This window comes from Aedes albopictus, chromosome 3 (genome assembly GCF_035046485.1).
Source record: "Aedes albopictus strain Foshan chromosome 3, AalbF5, whole genome shotgun sequence".
NCBI classification, from domain to species: Eukaryota; Metazoa; Arthropoda; class Insecta; order Diptera; family Culicidae; genus Aedes; species Aedes albopictus.
This window is the reverse complement of record NC_085138.1, coordinates 12,302,838-12,327,152: the sequence shown is the minus strand read 5'-3', so window position 1 is coordinate 12,327,152 and position 24,315 is coordinate 12,302,838. Positions and strand designations below refer to the sequence as shown.

At 37.9% G+C, this 24,315-nt stretch overlaps 4 protein-coding genes across 4 annotated transcripts; 3 read left to right on the top strand and 1 right to left on the bottom strand.

Moving 5' to 3' along the window:
- Positions 1–2,058: 2,058 nt before the first annotated feature.
- LOC134292057 (uncharacterized) lies at positions 2,059–2,641 on the top strand. Its single transcript, XM_062860756.1, has one exon. It carries the CDS (start codon positions 2,134–2,136, stop codon positions 2,494–2,496), a length of 363 nt encoding a protein of 120 aa, XP_062716740.1. The 5' UTR covers positions 2,059–2,133; the 3' UTR covers positions 2,497–2,641.
- A 2,786-nt stretch (positions 2,642–5,427) lies between these two features.
- On the top strand, positions 5,428–5,930 carry LOC134289638 (uncharacterized). The gene has a single exon (XM_062855796.1). The coding sequence runs from the start codon at positions 5,428–5,430 to the stop codon at positions 5,782–5,784; it is 357 nt and encodes a 118-aa protein (XP_062711780.1). The 3' UTR covers positions 5,785–5,930.
- A 3,743-nt stretch (positions 5,931–9,673) lies between these two features.
- LOC134284101 (spidroin-1-like) lies at positions 9,674–10,366 on the top strand. The gene has a single exon (XM_062842395.1). The coding sequence runs from the start codon at positions 9,735–9,737 to the stop codon at positions 10,173–10,175; it is 441 nt and encodes a 146-aa protein (XP_062698379.1). The 5' UTR covers positions 9,674–9,734; the 3' UTR covers positions 10,176–10,366.
- A 4,533-nt stretch (positions 10,367–14,899) lies between these two features.
- LOC134289995 (uncharacterized) lies at positions 14,900–15,486 on the bottom strand. Its single transcript, XM_062856889.1, has one exon. It carries the CDS (start codon positions 15,379–15,381, stop codon positions 15,025–15,027), a length of 357 nt encoding a protein of 118 aa, XP_062712873.1. The 5' UTR covers positions 15,382–15,486; the 3' UTR covers positions 14,900–15,024.
- Between the last annotated feature and the right edge of the window lie 8,829 nt (positions 15,487–24,315).

Below are 24,315 nucleotides of genomic sequence, written 5' to 3'. Positions count from 1 at the left end.
GCAATTTCGAATAGTACATCTTAAGGGGAAAGGAAGCCGTGAGCCCGAGAATAATCTGTGATCAACCACCGTTTTAAAATTTATGGGATGAACCTGTTATGAAAATGAACTAGCTACCACTACACGCGCAATTTAGAAGAACGAATATTTCTTTTACCGGAAAAGTATTGATATCTGTTATTTCGGAAAAAATGCAAAATTAATATTTTATCGAAATCAATATAGCTGACCCATTATAGTGTTTAGAACATAGTAAACAGTGAAATAAATAATATAAAACATATTGAGAGATCTTTTGTGCATCTACAAGAAAAAAAAATAAAAGAATCATGTTTATTTCAAAGTAATATAGAACAATTTATGTTTTTGATAAGAAAAAAATAGAACAATAGTAAGAATAATAATGAAATTCATATTCTAGATATGCAGAAAAAAGCAAGAATAGTTATTGCGGATTGATTACGAAAACTGAAGACTGGGTGGTTTAACCCTAAAACCCCTCCGTGGCTACGCCAGTGGTTGGAACGCAATAAAATTGTTTTATACTCAGAAAAATGCGCTTTTCCCATTAAGCTATTGAATAGGGTGACTGAGGATACAGGTTTGTTCTCTTCGTCATGAGGGGTTTTTGTCGGCCAAATTGCCTGAAACTTGGCCATATAATTCAGCTCGGTTGGGAAAGATTTGAAGCCAACTCTGGGTTCAACAGGTTGAAAAAAACCATGACAAATTTATTTTATTCGTTGAACAACATAATAATGTACAGGGGATACTCAAAATAACTGGGACAGGTAAAATTTTCACTTTTAAAAAAATGTTCAAATCGCTGTAACTTTTCGAAAAGGGCATCAAATATTCTCAAATTTTTACTGTAAGTTCATCAACTAGTTGTTTATCAGTGGTCAAAATTTGGAGAAGATCGGGCTATTCTACACAAAGTTATAAAGGTTCTAGAAAAAGGTATAACCATCCGATAGCCAATTTTGAGCTGTTATATCTCCGGATTCAATGATCCGAATGCAATGAAACTTTGATCATTTATGACTTATATAATGAGCTATCAAAAACATTTGACTAAACTTAAAATTCTTCACACGAAAGAAAATTATTTCGATTAGATTATTTTTCCAATATAACACCAATTTATCCAAAACTTCATCATCGTTTTAAAATTCGAGATTGTAATTATAGTTCATTTAAATTCCCTATAATTGAATTGAATATATTTATGTTTCAAAGGAAAGCAACCAAATAGCCTTTATTAAATTGAAAAAGTAATGGGATGCATATGAAAAATAGATAAAGTTACTGAAAAAACATGGAATAAATGAAATTGCCATAACTTTTTTTCTTATTAATAATTTCAAATTAAGTCAACTGTTTTTCAAAGTTTATTATATTAGTCATAAATGATCAAAATTCCATTGCATTCGGTTCATTGAAAAGTTTCGAAAAGTTACAGCGCGTTGAACATTTTTTGAAAAGTGAAAATTTTACCTGTCCCAGTTATTTTGAGTATCCCCTGTATATCACAACAGCAGGAACTTTCTTGCTAAAGTTGCGGAAAGTTTTGAAGTCTCTTCATAGTTAGAAGCAAAGTGTCAAATCCCTCTGGAGGAATCCTCAAAAATCCAGAAAAAATGTGTCATGAATTACACTAGAAAAGTCTTCAATATTTCTTGGAGATTGCGATTCTATCCACTGTGTGCTTTTATTACATTCCTTACTCTCACTTACTTTGAGTAGTATTAGATTCACCAAAAAAAAGTCAATGAATGTTAATAAAATGAATTAAATGGTGAAAATCCCAATATGTTGAAAATTGCATAATGCATATGCTAATACAAAATAACGTTCCTAGAAGAGTTTGGTTGTTCAGAAAACGTGATGATCCCTATGGAATAGCCAGTGAGAAGATTACCAGTCCAGGTTTTCCATATTTATAAACACTGCAATGTAATTGATAACAACGCTTCCACGGGATGGCGTTGGAATTTCAACGAGTGAAGTAAAAACCTCCAGCTATGGTATAAAACAGTGATCTCTGAGATCCTTTGAATCAAACTCGATCCAACTATTGAGCATTAAACATTACCTGAACTGAAGTTCCTAAAGACAATCAATCAAATCAAAATGAAATCGTTCGTAGTATTTGCTGTCATCGCGACCGTCATTGCTGCCGTAAGCTGTGCCCCACAGTTTGGATTCGGGGCGTCCGGAGCAGGAGCCAACGCCGCATCCCAAGGAATGGGAATGGGAGGAGGATTCCCCGGCATGGGTGGTGGCATGAGTTCCTCAAACGCCAACGCCGGTGCACAAGGTTTTGGAATGGGCGGTGGATTCCCCGGAATGGGAGGCGGCATGGGAGCTTCGTCCGCAAACGCTGGCGCCGCTTCGCAGGGATTCGGAATGGGTGGACCTTTCGGAGGCATGGGTATGGGAGGATCGGCGGCCAATGCTGGAGCGCAAGGTATGGGCCAGGGATTTGGTGGATAAGAAGTAGTATGTGATTGGAGTTTCCACGCGGTGTTCAAATTACTTTTATTTTATAGATTGTGTATTTATTTATAAAACTTCTAAATAACGTGAGAATCGATTGATTGATGTGAATGTTTTCTTTAGAGTGATTAATAAACAAAAATGTTTAAAAAAGATAACAGAAATGAAAAACATTTTCAGTATATGATGACAACATCCATTAAACGGTAAGAAAATATTTTATGAAGCATCATCGCTAAAAATATTAAACTTTCACAGGGACTAAGGGATCACCCATAAAATCAAAAATGTGTTTTTAGTGGATTTTTTTTTTGAGAAAATCAGTTTTCACGAAATGAAAAACAAGAAATACATGAAATTAAAACTAATATTGAATAAGAATGAGAATTAATACAAATTTGCGTACTTTGTGCTTATTTTAATCCCTAATTATTTTCCAATATATTAGAATTTCTACCGTAAAATGGAGTGTTAAGGGACGGAATAATGTTTCATCCCCATTAATTCATGGGGTCTACTTCTTAAAACTTTCAGAAAAAAGCAGTCCGATTATCGTCTTGCTGCCTGCTACGCTTATAGATTACAAAATTTGAGGATTTTTTGGAGAAATTAAAGATATTTAACAAAATGTGCGAATTTTGAGAAAATATGAAAAGGGGGTGTAAAGAAACTTAAGGGGATGAATGTAAAAGTTCTTACATTTCAAAGAAATATAAAAATTGATTAATTGTAAACAATGACTGTAATATATCTTGCACATCGCCGAAAAAGATTATCATAGTCCTGCAGGTTCAGGGACAGTTTAATTGTCATCCACCTTTGCATATGATTTTTTTTTGTTAAAGCCTTGAAATCTGAAAAAATACCGTCAATTGTACCTGAGTGACTTAAATTTTTAACCAACACATTATTCACAGTTACTATTTAGAGTAACCAAATTGAAAAGTTCAGACTGACCAACAGATTGTAAACTAAGAATGTGTATTTACAGTTTTTTGTTCACTTAGAAACTCTTTTATATTTAAATGTTTTATATGCAAGCAACATAAATTGGCCCAGGGTGTAAATTGTATATTCAATGCTGATATTTCTACTCTTGAGCATTGCTGATAGGTCGTATTTTAGATTCTGAAATATTTTGGCAGCCATGAGTCTTCTTCATAAATATGTTGTTTAAACATAACAAAACACCTAAAAAAATCACAAACTTCTGTATACTTAGAGGAGACTACTGCGCCATTTAGTATAAACATTTGACTAATTTTCTAATTATATGTATCAATCTAACACTTGTTAATAAAGATCTATATTGTATCAGTTGAATTTATCATCCATAGCAACTATTGGGATGCTTATGACCGAAAATGAAATCCGTTATACGGCATTCAGAATAGTTACTGTTATACAATGAATCAATCGCCTCAAAACTGCATGATACAAATAAAAACGTTATATGAGAAATTTCATCCCCTAGCACCCCACCAGTTTATGAAACTAGACTTTTTAAAAAATTGTCGGTGTTCGAAAACCACCTCAGAAACATCAAATATTTTACCCTAGTTTCGTGAGTTGTAGAACACTTAACGATTACTCACATATTTTTCCAAATAATATTTCTGACCTTACAAATGAATGTTTCAATGGTAGAGGTAGAGAAATTCAGAGAAAAGCAATTCCGTTCTATTTTTGATGTCTAGTGTCCAGTTAAAAACGTATTTTCATTAGTGACAATCCTTATAGTATGCCTTTAGGGCAGTGAAGAGAATTGTCAGACAAAAAAGGCACAAAACAAGCAACAAAGAAGACGCGGCGATTACTCTTTATGCCAACTGGTACTAGATAATGACATGATCTCGAAAATTTTTGTTACAGACAAAACGGAAGCTGAATTTGTTGCGTACTTTTCAACTCGTGAATAATCAATTATGACCAACCCAAAATCGAACTTTTTTGATGATACATCTTCAGCAGCGTTGCAGTGTTTACCGACTCGAAGTTACCGCTCGAAAATCACAATGCAAGCCTTAAAAACCTGTAAACTCGTGATCTTTGTCCTATTCTATTCACGTTGGGACAAACCTATGTCGCGTACGGTAGAATGTCTCAACAAATTCAGGTTGCGACATTGTCGTTATTGTTGTGTGATGGTTGAATTTTGATTCACTGCTTTGGGGAGCATCCATTAAGTACGTCACGCTGAAATTGAGAATTTTGGAGCCCCCTCTCCCCCTCGTACGGGTTTTTCCTATACTTGATACATTGCTTGTCACACTTTCACAAAACCCCCCCTCCTCCCCAGGACCGTGACGTATTTAATAGATGGCCCCTTATTTCCAACATACATTTGAAGCAAATTTGGAATTAGTAAATCAATTTTTATACGGCTTGGCTATTTTTTCAAAGTAGTATGTAAAGATGAATCTCTTAACACTCTATGAGTTCTTAACACTCCATTTTACGGTATATGACTCTTTCTGGAGAGGTACAGACGGGCTTGGTGGTCTAGTGACTACTGCTTCTGATTCGTATGCAGAAGGTCATGGGTTCAATCCCTTGCCCGTCCCTTTCATCCTACTTTGTATCTTTCTATCCACTTTCCCTCTCTCTTCTGTAGATATACAATTCTTGTATATTCCTATGTTCATAGACTAGAAGTTTTTTAATTTGGTAATTGTCAAGATTATCTGGGAATAGCCAGAGAGATTGCCGTTGCAGGTTTTCCATATTTATAAAACAGTTTCATTGATAACAACGCTTCCGCGGGATAGCGTGGGAATTTCGTTGCACACAGTGAAACCGCGTCGCGAGCTAAGGTATAAAACAGTGTTATTTGGGATCTTCTGAATCAAAACCAATCGAACCATTGTGCGTTAAACATTACCTGAGTTAAAGTTCTTTGAAGTATCAATTAAATCGCATCAAATCAAAATGAAATCGTTCATAGTCTTCGCTGTCATCGCCACCGTTATTGCTGCCGCAAGCTGTGCCCCACAGTTTGGATTCGGGGCGTCCGGAGCAGGAGCCAACGCCGCATCCCAAGGAATGGGAGGAGGATTCCCTGGTATGGGCGGTGGCATGAGTTCCTCAAATGCCAACGCCGGTGCACAAGGTTTCGGAATGGGCGGTGGATTCCCCGGAATGGGTGGCGGCATGGGAGCATCGTCCGCAAACGCTGGTGCCGCTTCGCAGGGATTCGGAATGGGCGGACCTTTCGGAGGCATGGGTATGGGCGGTTCGGCGGCCAATGCTGGAGCGCAAGGTATGGGCCAGGGATTCGGTGGATAAGTTGTAGTGTATGATTCAAGTTTACACGCGATGTTCAAATTAGTTTTATTTTAAAGACTGTGTATTTATTTAGCAAACTTACAAACAACGTGAGAATTGATTGATTGACCTGAATGTATTTTTCTAGAGTAACAAATAAAAGAAATTGTTTAAAAACATCAACAGAAATGGAATACATTATCAATATCTGATGACAATATCCACTCATTTGTAATGAAATATTTATAAAGCATCATCATTAACCAATACTCAAATTTAAGAGGGACTGAGAAAAAAAATATGATCGTGTGTACACTAGGTGTAAAGAATGAAAAAAATGGGATGATTTTTGACTGAATTGTGTTTTGGTAAGAGAAGTGTTTTTTTTTTTCTCTACAGCACAACTACAACATCCAAGCCTACATCTTTCTTTTGTACTTGGAATAACATACCTACTGGAACACAGGATATAATAGTTGTGAGCTATTGAAACTTGAGTGACATAATAGTGGATGGAAACGGATCAGGTTTCTTTGTTCCGCTCAGGGCCTGATCTAAGGGGGGCCGGGGGTTCCAGGGTCCTGGGCCCCCACAAAAACTGTTTTTGCTTGTTAAACATTAACTGAACTTTTATATTGCTCTAGTACTGTTCAAAAACAAACATAGAACAATCTTTTTGCTCATCGCATTTGTACCTCCGAGGGGCTTCCAAATTCGCTCCGGCCCCGTGCCTCCATAATTCTTTATCCTGGCCGTTCTAATTGACAAAGAGTTCTAAGCATTCATCACACTTAAGATTATGGATAAACTTAGTTTACGGGAAAGAAGTAGCGGGTGCAATAATGGGGAGTTCACTAGTTCATGATGTGTTGGGACTGTTTAAGCTTCCCTAAAAACATTCATGTGTGTTTGAATGAAATTTATGTTTGCACAATCTCATGGAACTATGTGTCGTCAAGTGGTGGTTCAATGTTTGGTTAAGAATCTCCAAGATATTTAGTATTCTTCATCTTCATTATTCATATCTACAAGTGTAGCCAGTTAGGAAAGTCTAGAATCCCTTCTGAAATCAAAACACATATGAAATCTCCCTAAAGCTCATCTGCAAGCAGCGATCCAAAATGTATTTTCAAAAACTATAGCCCCCCTGAAACTCCCTCCAAACCCACTACTGTAACGCTCCTGAGGCCCTACGGAATCTCCCAATACGCCTCTGAAACACGATGAAAATTCCCGTAAACTTCCTGAAAAGGAAATGCCACCGAAACCCCTCAGACTAACTATAACGCTCCTGAGATACTTCTAAACCCTCATTAACGCCCCTGTAAAGCCTCTGAAATCCACTGAAAATCTTCTGAAACTTCACCGAAAACCCACTTAAACCCCCCATGTAAGTCACCTGAATCCCTCCAAAACCACCAAAAGTGATCATGTAACGCATCCACAGCCCCATAAAAATCCGCCGAAGCTTCCTGAAATGCCAACGAAACTCTCCTGAAACCCCCTCAGACTGTAACGTACTCGAGGCCAGGAATGGGAAATGTCATTCTGTTATTTGCTAATTTCTATAATCCTATTAAGAAATGTTTAACGACAACATTATTCATTTTCCGCAGCCCCTAAGTCCATTACGTAAGGGTTTTTTTTTGCGATTTTTCGATAGCTCCTCGCCCCCTTGTAAGATTTTTTGTATGGTAACCCAAATAGTCTTGTATGGCGCGTAAGATTTCTCAACCCCCACTCTCCCCCCATAAACCCTTACGTAATTAATGGACAGCCCCTTATCACCATTAAATATGAGTTGGTAATGTAAACGGACGGAAATTTATACCGAAAGCGATATAAATTGAAAAATGTTATGACATTTTTTCATGAAATTCCGTGGCATTTTCCATCTTTGCCCGGGACCTAGAAAAACCCCTGAAAACGCCCCTGTAATGCTTCCGTAATACCCTGAAAATTTCTCGGACACCCTCTAAAAAACTCCTTGAAACTCCCTCGGACCCTTTGTAACGCATGCAAATAACGCATCCAGAACCTCCTGAAAATCTTCCGAAACATCCTGAAAAGCCACCGCAAAATTCCTGAAACCTTCTTTTATTTACCCCATGTAACGCACTTGAGACCCTCCGAAACCACCAAAAAAGCCGCTGCAACATCTGTGAAACCCGCTGAAATCCTCTGAAATTTCCTGAAATGCTCGACTCGACTCGGGTCGAGTCCTTAAGAGAAATTCCAAGAGGAAACCCCGCAGAAATCTCGAAAGGAACCCCAGCAGGATTAAGCCAAAACTAGATGCTTGGAGTCTAAAACACACGGGGAGGAAGAATCAAGGTAACTTCCAATTTTTTTCCAGGTGGAAACTGTTTAATAGTATAAATTTACAGATTTAAATTGTGAAAAGTACCTAATGTCCGTGGAATTCAAACTCGTTGTTCCAAGCTACAAAGTCACTTGACAATCTTCGTAACGTAGAGCGGACCGGGTGTGGTAGTTAGAACACAAGACTACCCCGCCGGGGACCTGGGATCGACTCCCACTCACGACATACAGTCGGGACTCCTATTAGACGTTGTCACCCACTTTACACCCACCGCGTTATCCAGGCTGTCTTCTAACCAATTTACTTCATTTTTAGTAAGTGATGAGTCTATAGTAAGCACTAACTGCATTCAAAAAATCAGCTGGATTGGATGCAAGACTGCTGAGAATTTGCGGTGGGCGTAAAGTGGGTGGCAGCTTCTCATAGGAGACTCGACTGTACTCACAAAAAAGTGAGTTCTTCCTTCGGAAGGGAAGTGAAGCGTGGGTCCCGAGATGAACTAGCCTAGTGTTAAAAAACATTTCGTAACCTGTTGAGTACATGTAATGTCAATACAGAAGAGAATGATTGGAGAAATCCCATAAAAATTCCTAGGGGAATTCCAGCATGAAATTCACAAGTTATCCCTGGAAAAACGTGTGGAGGAATCTCAGCAGAAATTCCGGAAGGAGTTCCGGGCAAAATACTAGCTGCTATTACTGGAGCAATCTCAGTTGGGATATTTGGGGCATCGCAGATAGAATTCGTGAGAAAAAAAACTCCTAGGAAAATGTCCTGGAGGATCCCAGCAGGAATTGCTTGAAGAATCACTGCTAAAATTCTCGGATGAATTTCTGAATGAATTCTTGCAGGAATTCTTGAAGAATTCATAAAAGACTCTTCTGAAAGTATCCTTGAAAAAATCTCTGTAGGAATTCATGGAGAAATCCCTAGAAATTACATGAGGAATTGCTGGATGAGTGCCTGTGTGGATGCCAGAAGGAATCCCTGGAGTAATTCCAGCAGGCATCTCTGGAAAAAGAAGCTAATGTTGCATTTTTCCATAGAGACGAATGGATGCAGGAAAATATCTACATCACAGCGCAACCTATTAGGGAGTTTTCTCAATCATGATTAATATAAACAGATAACTTTTGAAGTTTGGCTTATTCCAGAGATAACAGAAAAGAAAAATGTTACTGCAATCTGATACGATATTGGATTATTACATAAGTTTAAAATGGTAAGGTATTAGTTCGCTAGAGGAGCGAAAATGCGTTAGTTTACAAAAGATTTATGCCACTTTCAAGTGTAAACAATGATTTGTTCGTTGCATATTGATTGTAGGTATATGTCGCCAAAAGACATGACCTTAAATCATATGATGAAACTAGACTAGAAGTTTTTATTTGACAATCGTCAAGATTCTCTGGGAATAGCCAGAGAGATTGCCGTTGCAGGTTTTCCATATTTATAAAACAGTTTCATTGATAACAACGTTTCCGCGGGATAGCGTGGGAATTTCGTTGTGCACAGTGAAACCGCGTCGCGAGCTAAGGTATAAAACGGTGTTATTTGGGATCTTCTGAATCAAAACCAATCGAACCATTCTGCGTTAAACATTACCTGAGTTGAAGTTCTTTAAAATATCAAATCGAAACAAATCAAAATGAAATCGTTCGTAGTATTTGCTGTCATCGCCACCGTTATTGCTGCCGTAAGCAGTGCCCCACAGTTTGGATTCGGAGCATCCGGAGCAGGAGCCAACGCCGCATCCCAAGGAATGGGAATGGGAGGAGGATTCCCCGGCATGGGTGGTGGCATGAGTTCCTCAAACGCCAACGCTGCTGCTCAGGGAGTCGGAATGGGCGGCGGATTTCCTGGAATGGGTGGCGGCATGGGAGCCTCGTCTGCAAACGCTGGCGCTGCTTCTCAAGGGCTCGGAATGGGAGGATTCCACGGAATGGGAGGCGGTATGAGCGGATCGAACGCGAACGCAGGAGCACAAAGTCAAGGCATGGGCATGGGAGGACCTTTCGGAGGCATGGGTATGGGCGGTTCGGCTGCGAATGCCGGTTCTCAAGGCTTCGGGCAGGGATTCGGTAGATAAGTTGTAGCATGGAATGATGCTGATTCCCACTAAGTGTACTATGAATGTTTATTTATTATGTTTGTGTTGTTGTTATTTATTTCAAAGCTAAACCTTTAAACCAGGAAAAATGTTTGATTTCGCTATTTAATGTCAATGGAAAAGCCAAAAACAATATTGTACGTCTTCCTTCAAAACAATAAATATATTTAAAAAAAAACTGTTAAATATGTTTTAACCACCATTATAAGTGATGACATCATCTATTCAAAACCTAAGAATTCAAGAACCTAGAATTCCTTAAGAAATTTCTTCAGATTTTTTCCAGGGATTCCTTCAGGAATTCTTCCAAGGGATTCTTTCAGGAATTCATCTAGGAGTTTTCCAGGGATTCCTCCAAGACTTCCTCTAGCGATTCTTTCGGGAGTTTCTCCAGAAATTTCTCCAAGGATTCCTCCAAGCATTTCTTTAGGCATTCTTCCAGGCATTCATCCGAAAACTTTTCTAGGGATTTCTTCAGAGATTCCTCCATGCGTTCTTTCAGGAATTCCTCCAAGGATTCATCGATGAATTCCTCTAGTGATTCCTCCAGAAATTCCTCTAGAGATTTTGTCAGAGTTTTCTCCAGGGATTCCGTTACGAATTCTTCCAGAAAGTCATCCAGACATTTCTCCAGGGATTCCTTCAGGAATTCTTCCTGGCTGTCATCCAGAAATTCCTCCAGGAATTTCTTCATTTATTTCTTTAGGAATTCATCCTGGGGGGATTCATTCAAGAATTCATCTAGAGATTTCTGATGGACTTTCTTCCAGCGGTTCCTCCAGGTTTTTCTCCAGCAATTCCTTCAGGAATTTCTCCAGGAATTCATCCAGCATTTTTCCCTCAGCGATTCTTCAACTTCAGGGATTTCCCCAAGAATTGCTCCAGGGATTCCTCTTGGAATTTCCTCCAGGGATTTTTCCAGGGATTACTTCATGATTCCTTCAGAAATTCCTTCAAGCATGCCCAAAGGAATTCCTCTATGAATTATTCCAGGAATTGTTCAAGGGTTTTTTTTCTCAGAAAATTCCTCAAGGGATTTTTTCAGAGTCTCCTCCAGGGATTGCTTCAGGGAGTTCTCCACGATTACTCCAGGGATTTCTCCAGGAATTCCTCCAGGAATTCCCCTAAAAAATCTTCTAGGAATTTCCCCAGGAATTCTTCAAGGGTTTCTTTAGAAATTTATTTAAAAAAAAAACACGGACAACGTCTTCAGCTTTCGGCTGTCCAGACTGTTTTAAACTTAACATTAGACAACGGACAACGGGGCATGCACCAGTGGAAACGGGGAAGAAACTATTCTCACGAAAAGTTTCAACGCCCGAAGCGGGAATCGAACCCTCACCCCATATCATGGTACGATTATAAGCTTGGTGACCCTAACCGCACGGCTACGAGGCTCCACAACCCAGAGATTCCTTTCAGAATTCTTTTAGAATTTCCTCCAGAATTTCAGGGATTCATTTAGAAATTTATCCACGAGTTCTTTTCTCCTTGATAAATTCCTCCAAAAATTTTTAGGGATTCCTCCAGGAAATTCTCCTGGGATTCCTCTTGGGATTAATCAAGAGTTTCCTCAAGGATTTCGCCAGGAATTCCTTGATGCATTCCTCCAAGAATTAATCCAAGAATTCCTGTAATGAAACTGCTGCAGCGATTTGTATTGGAATTCTTGAAGATAATTTTAGAGAGAGAGCCAAGAAATTCTCCAACAAGTCATTTAAGAATTCTTTCACATTTTCCCCAAAAAATCCTTTAGAAATTCATCGCCGGATTTGTTAAAGAATTACCCATGAATCCTCTCAAGAATACCCTCTGCAGCTTCTGCAAAAGAATTCCTTCGGAAGTTCGTCCTGCGGTTCTTTCAGGAATATATCCTGCGTTTCTTTTTTCATCCAAGAAATCCTTCATTTCCATGGTTATCCATGGATTTTTTAGGAACTCCTTCAGAATTTCCTTTGGATTTTTTTCCAGGGATACGTTAAGGGTACTCCTTTATAAAGTCCTTCAGAGATTCTTCCAAAAATTTGTCAAGTGATGCCTTTATAAATTCGCCAGGGATTCCTCTAGGAATTTCTCCAAGGAACTCCTTTCGAAATTTGTGCATGGATTTCTCCATTTTCCAGGAATGCCCCCTTAGGATTAGAAATTCCTAGACCAAAAACAAGCTATGAATGCAGCAACAGATGCTGCGAACTAAAAGGCAAACTGCCAAACAAAATAAAATTCTAGGATGACTGATGGACCAAGAACAATTATGAAACCTCGTCATCCTGGATTCGCACTTCGTTATCCATATGGATGACTGGGAATAATTTATGTTATGTGTTGCATGTTGTGTTCAGGCTTGATAATCCTCCTCAAAATCAAAAGAGTTTTGCAACATGCTCTAGAGCGGTGTTTTGCTTTTGCGTCTTTGCGAGGGAGCGACCGAACCCCAAACAGAGAGGCAATAAAAACTGAGCGAGGAAGAGGGGAACGAAAAAAGAGCCGATGATTATTTCGGGTTTTTGAGTGCGATTTTCGCCTCGAGAGTCTTTCTTTGTATGGGAGTGGAACTCGCGAGAGCTTTTTGAGTGTGAGTGGACGTGAGAATCACAACAAGCAATTATGAGTGTTGGACGAACTCCTCGCTGCGCGGCAAACTCGCGCTCGGTGCTGTTGAGGATTTGCGTTCTGATTTCTGAGTTTTATTTTCACTCCTCAGAAAAACGCCGAAATCGCTTCCTCATTTTCTCGCGAGGGAGTTTCTGTCAAGCCTGGTTGTGTTTGGTGCATTTGTAATGTTCCATTTTATTTTTCGTATCTAGTTCCTAAATGTAGAGCTCGATACGGAAACTAAAATGGGCATTTATAGGGTTATGTTGATAGTTGTCCGTATTGTGGTACCCATCGGCACAATGCATTTGTAGTGTTCCGCATTTTTTTTTCTGTAACATTCCAGGAATTTCATCGGAAATTTCTCTATGAATTTCTTCAGAAGTTTAGTCTGGGATTCATTCCATCACGAATTTTACAATAAATCCACCAAGGATTCTTTCAGAAAGATTCTTCCCGAATCCTTCACCTCCTGGAATTTCCATAGTGAATGAATGCACATTTCTTTTAGAATACATTAGAGCGATTAGACCAGGATTGCCTTCATGTAAATTTTCCAAGGATTCCATTATTTGAGAGTTCTCCGGAAATACCTCCAGAAAATTCTTCAACAATTTCTCCAGGGATTCCCTTAAGGAATTCTTCCAGGGATACCTCGAGGGTTTCCTACAGTGATAGTTTCAAGGCTTTCATAAGAATACCTTCAACAATTTTCCCAAGAATTTTCCCAGGAATACGTTGATTGACATTTCTATAGGTTTATGCTCTGAGATGAGCGCAGTATATGAGTATATAAAACTGTCTTTAGAAAAACTCCAGCAAGGATGAATTCGGAACAATACAATTGAAGTTTTATTATTAGAGGAATACAGTTCCAAGAAATTCCAAGATTGCTGATAAGGATTAGCAAACTGAATGATAAATTATTGCAAGTATTCCTCCACGGTTTTCTCCAGAGATTCCTCAAGAAACTACTTCATGGATTTCTCCAGGAATTACCCCAGAAATTCCTCAAGGATTTTATCCAGGAAATCGTCCGGGCATTCCTCCAGTAGTTCCTACAGGGATTCATCCAGGAATTTCCTCAGGGATTCCTGCAGGGATTTCTTCAGGGATTTCCCTAAGGATTTTCCCAGGGGCTCCTCCAGGAATTTCTCTTGGCATTACTTCAGGAGCAATTTCTCCAAAGATTCCTACAGACACTCCTCTAGGACTTCATCCATCAATTCCTCTAGGGTCTCCTCCAGGCATTTCTCCAAGAATTCAACCAGAAGTTATCTCATAAATTCCCCAAGGAATCATTCCTGGAATTTCTTTAGCAATTCCCCCTGCATTTTTTTCAGTAAATTCCTCCATGCATTCTTCCAGGAATTTCTCCAATGATTCATCGATGAATTCCTTTAGTGATTCCTCCAGAAATTCCTCCAGAGGTTCCTTCAGAGTTTCCTCCAGGGATTCAGTTACAGATACAGATACAAGAAATTCCAAGATTGCTTATAAGTATAAGCAAACAGAATGTTTAATTATTGCAAGTACTTTAGTCATGGACATGTAGACATTTTCAAAAAAAATTATATGTTAAAAAAGTTTGGCTTTGATTTCTTACGAAAGATTTGTAGATATTTACAAAAAATATTATGAGCTCCAGAAGAAATGATGTACGAGTAAAGAAACATGCTTAACCTTCTAAAAATTGATCACCGCTACCAGCACCACACTGATTCGTGTAGATCGTGTCTCAGGCTAGTATACAGTTATTTATAACAATACCATATTAGTTTTTTTTATTATAAATTTATTTCAACGACTCTCATTGTACGCTTACAACGCCACCTAGCGGCAAAAATCAAAAACTCATTTCTGCTTTCATTTGACCAAGTTTTCTCACTCTAATCTCAAACTTGTTGAGCGTCCCTTTAACTTTATCGATTACGCACAAATTCAGAATCTATTTGCTCATGTCCAAAACAAAATTGAAAGGGTAAAAGATTGTATTTTTCGAGTTTTTTTTTCATAAAGGTGTGGGCCGCTCTAGTATGTAGTATGAAGCACATAATTACTTGTCATCTAGTTCCACCATTTGCTAACCTTTGATTGAAATGCTCGTGTAAACTGGAATTTAATAAATAATCATATTTATTTCAATATCGTAGCACATTTTTGTTCAAGTAGTAAAAGTTCACACTACTTGAAATACTAGTTCAGTTCAATGAATCGTTTTCACTTCATTTAACTACCCGCCGAAACCTTGTCCCATGCTCTGGGCTCCAGCGTTGGCCATAGATCCACTGAGACCTCCGAATGGTCCACCCTGGCCGAAACTTTGAGCACCAGCGTTGGCAGCCGAGGCACTCATGCCCATACCTCCCGGGAACGGTCCGTGTCCCACTCCCATCGACTGAGAATGAGCACCGGCGTGAGCAGCCGATCCAGACATTCCCATTCCATGTCCGTGCGGTAGAAATCCGGTGCCCATTCCCATACTTTGCGATCCAGCCTGGGCACCTGCTCCGGAAGCTCCAAACTGTGGGGCACAGCTAACGGTGGCAATGGCGGCTACCACCAGGACGAATACAGCCAGCGAGTTCATTATGGGATGAGTTGTTTTTTTCTTTATTCTCACAGATTACACTGCAGCGGGATGCGCTTGAGTAATGTAAAACTGAATGCAATGCACTTGACTGACTGCTGTTACAATCCTGGCAATCTTTTATACTTGATCAGTTGCAGCTTACACAGAGTTATAACTCAAAAGTATGTGTAGAAAAACCCAGGGATTCACGTAAAAAGTTTTTCATAGAATCATATATTGCCGATGCTGATAAGGAATGATTGATTAGGAAGTGTAAATATCTGCACTGCAGCATTGAGTTTTAGCTTACCTTTGCACACTAGACTCTAAAATATTTGCTCAGGAATTGAGAAGCATGTTTTAAAATGTGACTTAAGGAATGGAACGGGGAATATAAGCCTGAGTAACAAGGTAGCGTGATAAATGACTACGTCAGTAGGGTGCAAGACGGAGAGAGATGAAACATATCACTGAAGTGGAAACCAGGTTTTGGCCAATGGTGATTTTTTCTTTGTAAGTAAATGATTTTATATATACGGTATATTTCAACAGTAAACCAATCATCATCTCAAAATAAATAAATAGTTTATCCTCAAAAGGTGCACCACACAGAACCACATAAATCAGGGTTATTTTTTTCTATCTGATTGAATCACATGACATATTTATCTCGATACTTCTTCTTCTGAATTATATCTTTGACAATGTCTGATTTAAAATTCGTAGGGTTCCCTTAATAAGCATGTGGTTACCATTTTCATCTTACTACTAACATAGGTTGAAGAGCTGGTTGTTTTGTTTCTATTTTTGTATTTTTTGTCAGTATGTAGTGAGCACGCCTAAAAATAAAAAAAAAAAACCAGATTAATCCACCTAGTGGAAATAGTGCCTTTCTCGTTGAATATGAGCTCATTATCTACGAAAGCCAAAATGTTCCTGAATTCTAAGATTACTCTGTTTAGAAAAACAAGATTTTGTTTCCCAAAACCATCATCGAATTGAGAAACTAATTGAGGGCACATGTTCTTGACAAATGCCGAGTAATGCTCGCCGCATAGGCAGAGCTGAAAAATATCAGATCTCTTAATTGACTGCATGACCACTAGCGTGGGACACGGTTTACATGGGAAAATATAAAAAAATGGTAAAAACTCTAACTCCTGTATACTTTTTGAGTTCCATTTTGGTCGCATATTAACTGTGCCAAATTTCAGATCGATCGGGAAAAGTATATTTTAGCACCAGCCATTCTCAGTTTTTCATACGATTGACTATGGGAAAATTTTCTTCTTCACTGCGATACTAAGTTACTAAGCTTTTCCCGAACCATAAAATAACGAGATTTTATTATTTATTGTTATTCCTTACATGTTAAACAGCGTTGCCAAGCTATTCGGTTTTCAGTCAATAACTTTTTCCACATGCCTAAATCGTTTTGCGGTCTGCGAAGGGTTGGTTCCTCGTAGAATTTTCAATAGAAATAATTCATCGATTTATCCAAATCCGTTCAACGGTTCTAAAAAACGGTGCTCTAGAAATGTTGAGCAATGTACTCCAAATACCTTGTCCTTAATATGGGGCCAAAATGGAAATCAAAAAGTACAGAAGTGAAATGTTCTTTTCTGTCCCATGCTAATGACCACCTTCACTATTACTGGAAGCTGATCAAGCTAGGATATACCTTTTTTCGCAATCAAAGATCACTTTGCGGATTCCGACAAAGTTTTTTCTGCACAACAAGTGAAATTCCCTATACCACAGCAGTTGATAACCTGAGCTGTCATCGAGTAATTGTAGCTCTCAGCAGGAGGCGTTGCAATGCGAGGAGTGTCGCTTCATATATCGTTCTTCAAGCATCATCCGACAACCCGGCATCATGTAGCAGCTGGTTCTGGCAAGATTAAAATCCTCCTGTCATACACAGCGATGAGAAATGTACTGGAAAAAACGGTAACCGGCTGTACATTTGACATTTTTCCACACGAACATCACAAGCCCAGCCAAACTCAAACTGTTCGAAAAATAAATGTCATAACATTTTTTTTCCAGCAGCCTTCTTCCTCGAAACGGTTTCCAAGCGCGAGAGCGCCAGTACTCGAGCACAACGACGACAAAAATTTCTGTCTCTCCCATTTTCGCATTTTTCTGCGTTTCAAACCGCTTCTAGACAAACTTCTTTACATGCATCACAAAGCCAGGAGTGTGCTCTAGCTATTTGTGCAAATCGATTTAAATTATCTATCAAAACAAGTGAGTTATTAGCAGTTGAAAATATTTGACATTTTTCGCAATCACCCGCCTCAGCTTGACTGCTCATAAATATTTTCGTGAGGAAGCGAAAACCATCAAGCGTCTGCGTGACTGCCGTCGGCGCGGCGTCTGATGGTATTGGTGCTGCCGCTGTTTTGTTTTTATTTTACTGCTAGTATCGATGAACGGTAAACAGAAAAAAGTCTCATTCTCATGCCTGCATCTCACTCCAAAAGGACGACGACGACGACGACAAGAGGACGGCAGAAAGCCACAAGGAACAACTGCCTACTGAAAGGAAAACAATACCCTGATGCGTTATCATACAGGGCGGGAGAGATACAGTTGCATTTCATTTGCTACATATGCATACACGTCGAATGACATATCCTCCAGCAGGTTGACAGGTTGCAACGAAGTGAAGCCTACTGCGAACAGTAAACGACGTAGCACAACATCAGGACCTATCTGGACGCGTGGATGACAGCAATTCTATGGTCCACTGCACAAATATATTCTGGCCTGCTTACTCTCACCGAAAATTTTACGTTTGAGCGGTGCCGGCACCTCTCAAACGTCAAATTTTCCGTGAGAGTGAGCAGGCCAGAATATATTCGTGCAGTGGACCATATGCAGAAGCCGGGAGGAAGTGCGTGTGCACATTAATCATAGTGGGCGCTGCTGCCTTTCGGGATGAGCCGACTTGCGAACGAGTTCCATACGGAAAAAATTAGGTGTTGCTTACCACTCGTATAAATGCGTTTCATTACAGACATTTGAGCACTGAGACAGCGTAGCTAGAAGGGGCAGGGAATAATCACATCTTATGGTATACAATTAGTACAGTCAGATCTTCCTTACGCGGGTTTATTGCAGCCATCTTTGTCGATGATAAATTACCCTTACTTCTAAGATATCAGGATTTTGAGTGAAATAAACTAACACTTACATTGAAGTTTTTTACGCGGTTTTTTTTTCACGCGGTTTTAATTTACCCGTTTTTTTACACGGTACCACGTAAAAAAAACGCGTTATTTCAAAAAACGTCGTAAAAAACCGCGTTGTATCAAAACCTGTCGTAAACCGAGTTTTTTTTTTCAAAAACACGCGCAAAATGGTCAGGATCACATCTAACGTGACTTGACTTTTTTACGACGTTTTTTGAAATAACAGGAAATTCATCATAGTATTATAAAAGAGTGCTGTCGGGGCCCAGGAGTCATGCGATCGGCACCAAAATCTATGATGGAATGACCCATATAGTGGATCTAAGAATGTCGTTAGATTTGAGGCGGTTTGTAGTTTTTTTTTACTTCGTAAGGCTGACACAAATTTCGATTTTCTCTTATGTCACCCCCCCCCCTCGGAAATTTTTTGTCCGAATTCAACAATTTGAGGGGGGACACAAATAAATCCTCTGAGAAATTTAAAAATTTTCAAGTGAAATTAGTGTCGTCGAGAAAATTTCTTAACAAATCTGGGGAGTTTGACGGTTTTGCCTAACTGTTTGGGTAATTTTCTATCAAATACAGTTATTATTTATCATACCCCCCCTCGACGAGTCAATGAGGAAAGTGACAAAAGAAGAAAATAAGATTTGTTCCGGCCTAATTGGGGTGACCAATTTTAAAATAGGTTTATCAAAAATCAAAATTATTCAAAACTTAGAGGAATTCCACGGAGTCATGTCAGTCGATCCTGAGCGACCATTTCAAAAATATCTGAAACTTTGCACAGTTTTTCAATTTCATCTAAATCGCCATTTTTCGATATCAAACCTTCATATTCACTCACGACTAACTTTTCAAAAGGGTGTATGCGAAAATAGTTCAAAAATATTCTAAAAGCTGTACAGCAAAAACGGATTGTTCGATTGTTATGAATTTTTCAGCAAAGTTAGATAACTAAATGATGATTCCTTAGAAAATATACACTGTAAAAAATTTCTTTTTTTACTATAAAAAAATATGATCTTTGTCACAAAAACTCAAATATCTCAGAACCCTATCTTTTTAATACGTCAATTTTTTAGGGAAAATGGCCCATTATATCAGCTATCTACCATAAAATTTTGGTGATGGTAAACTGATAAACAAAAAAGTTATGACATTTCAAACATTTCACAATTTTTACATTTAGTAACAAAAAAAATTTTTTTTCTGTGTAAATTATTTCGAGAACTATATTTTGATGCTGATTTTATTGTAAAGGCTACCGGATGAATTAAGCAAGTAGTTTTCATGATATTTTTGTTTGATTATTTATAATTACTATAGTATCTATTTGAACCTTAGACGCGATCCAGTGTTGTGATCAAAAATATTGAGATTGTCATACTTTTTATTGTACGTGACTGGTGAAAAAATCCCTTGATAGTGTTGAAAAGCTGTTGATCATAAGAAAAATGGAATTAAACTTATTTTGAAGACGAAAGCTGCATAATAAAAGTTTTATATATACGCGTATACGTCTAGTTGATCTGCAAAAAAATACCTCTTAGAGAACAGACTTTATGATCGGAAAAATGCGAGTAACTTCAACAACAACAAATGCATGAGAGGTACATACCACAGACAAACAGACGAAACGCCTAGAACAATTTTCGTGAAAATCCATCGCCCAGTTCACACTACCACCACCTGGTGGAAATGTTTCACGAAACACTGCGTTGTGCAATATCGTCATCAGAAGGCGCTAGTGTGAAACGTCAAACGCAAAGAAAAACGATGGGCACTCTTCTGGTTATGAAAGCCACAACCAAGATTCAAAATGATCGTTAAAGGCGTGGTCAATGAAAATTTCGTCAGTGTTACGTTTGTTTGTCTGTATACATACCATGAAAATGCTCACGAAAAAGCAAAAAAATACTACCGCTATGGATATTAAAAATTTTATAGTAAATTTTTTCTTCGTCCAAGCAAACAACACCAAACTAGTCAGTTAAAACTAATAAGTGATTTTGTTTATTATAATCTAACGAACAACATGAACAGTCGCTTTCTCAAAGGTCTTCAACTCAACGCTCTCTTGTAGACCGTTTGTGAAAAAAAAATGTTCAAAAGAGTTACGAAATCTCATAGATAAACTGAAAGAGACTGGTTATGCCCAAATTGAATACAAATTTACGCATTTGCACGTCCTGCCGTCTAGACTTTGACAAACGAGCCATCTGTATATCATCGGTAAAGCAGGGCGCAGGAAGTTCGAAAACGACAACAACTGAGAAATTGCCAGAAGTGCTAAGTGCAGAGAGTCATGCCACCGTACCATCAGCGACATCTGTTTAAACAATTTAATCACCCCTTTTTTCAAAAATGCTTTGAAATATACTTCAACATTTATACCCATTTCAATATTTTTAACGTTGCAAAACACGCTTTCAACATTCATCTTGAAGAAGAGGGAAAACACTTGTCCTCAAATGTAACAGCAAATTAATCAATAAACGACTAATGCGCGGAGGGCGTGATAAAATCGGAACAGTATTGTACATATAATATACATAATACATAATAAAAACAGATTGTTTTACTCACGCAAGGCCATTAACAATAAAATCAGCATCAAACTGCGCTTTCCGGCCGAAATAATTTACACTAAAAAAAAATTATTACTAAATGTGAAAATTGTGGAATGTTTGAATTGTCATAACTTTTTTGTTTATTAGTTTATCATCACCAAATTTTTATGGTAGATTGCTAATACAATGGACCGTTTTCCCTAAAAAATTACATTGGTAAAAAGATAGGGTTTTGAGATATTTGAGTTTTTGTGACAAAAATGATATTTTTTAATGTTAAAAAAAGATTTTTTTTTCACAGTGTACATTTTCTTAGGAATCACCATTTAGTTATCTAACTTTGCTGAACAATAAAATCTGCATCTAACTGCGATTTCTGATCGAAATAATTTACACAGAAAAAAATATTTATCAAATGTGAAAATTGTGAAATGTTTGAAATGTTATAACTTTTTTGTTTATTAGTTTACCATCATCAAATTTTTATGGTAGATTGCTAATACAATGGACCGTCTTCCCTAAAAAAATTACGTTGGTAAAAAGATAGGGTTTTGAGATATTTGAGTTTTTGTGACAAAAATGATATTTTTTAATGTTAAAAAAGATGTTTTTTCACAGTGTATATTTTCTTAGGAATCACCATTTAGTTATCTAACTTTGCTGAAAAATTTATAGCAATCGAACGAACCATTTTGGCTGTGCAGATTTTTGAATATTTTTGAACCATTTTCACATACACCCTTTTGAAAAGTTAGTCGTGATTCAAAATAAAAATTTGATATCGGAAAATGACGATTTAGATGGAACTTAAAAACTGTGCAAAGTTTCAGTTCAATAGAAAATCATGAATTAAAAAATTTCCTTAATTTTGATGCTGTTGCTTGGAATCGCTCCTTAACCAAAAAAACGTTACTTTTGATCCAGTCGACCGATTTTGAATTCTGCCAAATTGATTAAAAGGTATTGAATTGTAGTTTCCGCTGTACGTATGTTGGGAGGGTCCTTGTGTGTCAAGGTGCAATAGGTCTTGCAATGCTTTTCATATTATCATGGTCTCTGTACTAAAGAAGCAATCTGTTTATTTATATGAATTCAAAATATTTGGCAGAATATTCCCCCAGACACCCATTTGAAGAGATTTCTACATACATTTCTCCACAGATTCCTTCCAAAACTTCCTCAGTAACGATTCTTCCAAAACTTTTGAAAGGATTTTTTTAGAAACTATTCCATATATGTAGTTCTCCAAGAGACTCCTCAAAAATGTTTCGTAAGGATTTCTTTACAAAATCTTTCATTAGATAACTAGCTCTAGAAAATCTCCATATTTTTCTTCAGGAAATTCATCACAGTTTCATAAAGCTTTTCAGAGATTACTTAAGAAATTATTCCTTCATTCATAGATTTCATTAGATAATTTTCTCGTGTGTTCCTCATGAATTTCCTCTTAAGATTTATGCAAAAAGTCTTCAAGTGATTTCTAAAAAACTTTTTCCAGAATTCATAAGAAAATGTCTCTGTAGTTTCTTAAAAAAATCTAACGAGGGTTCCTTAAAACAATCTTTTAAGGATTTCTCTAGAAATTGTGGCAGATTGCATTTACGAAGGATTTATTTAGAAAATCTTTCCTAGATTCATCCAGGTATTTATTCAAAATATCCTTCTCTGTATTCAGAAATAACTCCAGGAACTCCTTTTTTAAATCCACCAAGGGTTCTATCAGAAATACCTCGTGCGGTTCTTGAGATATTCCTCCAAGATTATTTTCCTTTAGAAACTCTTCCAAGAAAAAAAAAAGAAATTCTTCAGGGATTCACGAATTCCACCAGAGATTTTTTAACCATTTCCCGGGTAGAGGTGAAGTACTGACTATCAAAATATGATATTGGCTTGATTGACATAAGAGATAAAAGATCAAAAAATAATATCTGAAAAATGTTCCTGGAACTTCTGAACAATATCAAGACTTGATATTTCAAAATCAACCGAACAGCTCGCTGCTATTGGTTAGATCTTACAAGATCTAAATATGATCTGAGAATGATGTTTCAGGAGTAAATTTCAGATATTATTTTTTGATCTTTTATCTCTTATGTCAATCAAACCAATATCACATTTTGATCTCAATATCAAAATATGCCATTATTGAGCTCTTTTCCTCTACCCGGGTTTTAACCATTGAGATTTTTTGACCATTGACCATTGACACCACTGACTCCAGCAGGAACTCCTCCAGAGATTTATGCAGAAATTCATACAAAGATTCCTTCTGAAATTTTTCCGGAATTCTTTCAGAATTTCCTCCAGAAATACCCTTGGAATTTATGTTCTCGCTAGAACAGAAACGAGTTGAAAAATCCTTTTCCCTTCTTTCCAACTTTCACAGCAGTGTCAATTCATTATATAACGCCTACAAGTCATGCAAACAAGTGAACTGTGCCGCTTCTCCTTCTGAGTAATCAACTCACAATCTATCACCCATCCATGGATCGCATCACCGACCAAAGGTGACTCCAAGATCTCACATCCTTCCCTACTAACCATTGGGGTAGCCACGCGGGGGATTTTAGGGTTAAAACCCCTTCCCAGAGCTAAAATTTGTGGAACAAAGTTTCAGTATAAAGCGCTTTATGACAAAAAAAATTTCAGCTGCGCCGCTATTTTACAACTACGACTACAATTGTTCAATGTTGTTTATGAAATGTAAGTGTAAAGTTTAAAAAATGTATCATTGCTCGTTGAAAACCCCTCCCAGAGACACTGCTACTAACAAATAGAGCATCCGTGCTGGTTGTGGGGACGCGCAGAGTGCTCTCGATCTCTGGTAGCAACAACTATCGCACTCAAACATTCCTTTCCCTCCCCAAACTAACAGTAAGGACTTGGCCGGCGCTGGTATTGATCCAAAATGAGCTGCTCATATTTCACTTTGAGAATAAAAGGAGTGTTCCAGCCTCTTATACAGTTGAATCTCAGTGCAATTCATATGAGAATCGAACCCTGGCACCGTCAGCATGATTTTGCTATATACTAGACTGGGTCAACAAACTCGATTTTTTGGAACAAAGCTTTTTCGGTTTTTTTTAGCGTCCAAAACAACTGTGCAAAATTTGGTATGGTCGATTGCGTCCCCGCATTCCGCATTGAAATTGAAATTTGTATGGAATTTAGTATGGTAAAAC

What these genes read in the sequence shown, in the direction of transcription:
- LOC134292057 (XM_062860756.1), top strand. Translation starts at nt 2,134, where the DNA reads ATGAAATCGTTCGTAGTATTTGCTGTCATCGCGACCGTCATTGCTGCC.
- LOC134289638 (XM_062855796.1), top strand. Translation starts at nt 5,428, where the DNA reads ATGAAATCGTTCATAGTCTTCGCTGTCATCGCCACCGTTATTGCTGCC.
- LOC134284101 (XM_062842395.1), top strand. Translation starts at nt 9,735, where the DNA reads ATGAAATCGTTCGTAGTATTTGCTGTCATCGCCACCGTTATTGCTGCC.
- LOC134289995 (XM_062856889.1), bottom strand. Translation starts at nt 15,381, where the DNA reads ATGAACTCGCTGGCTGTATTCGTCCTGGTGGTAGCCGCCATTGCCACC.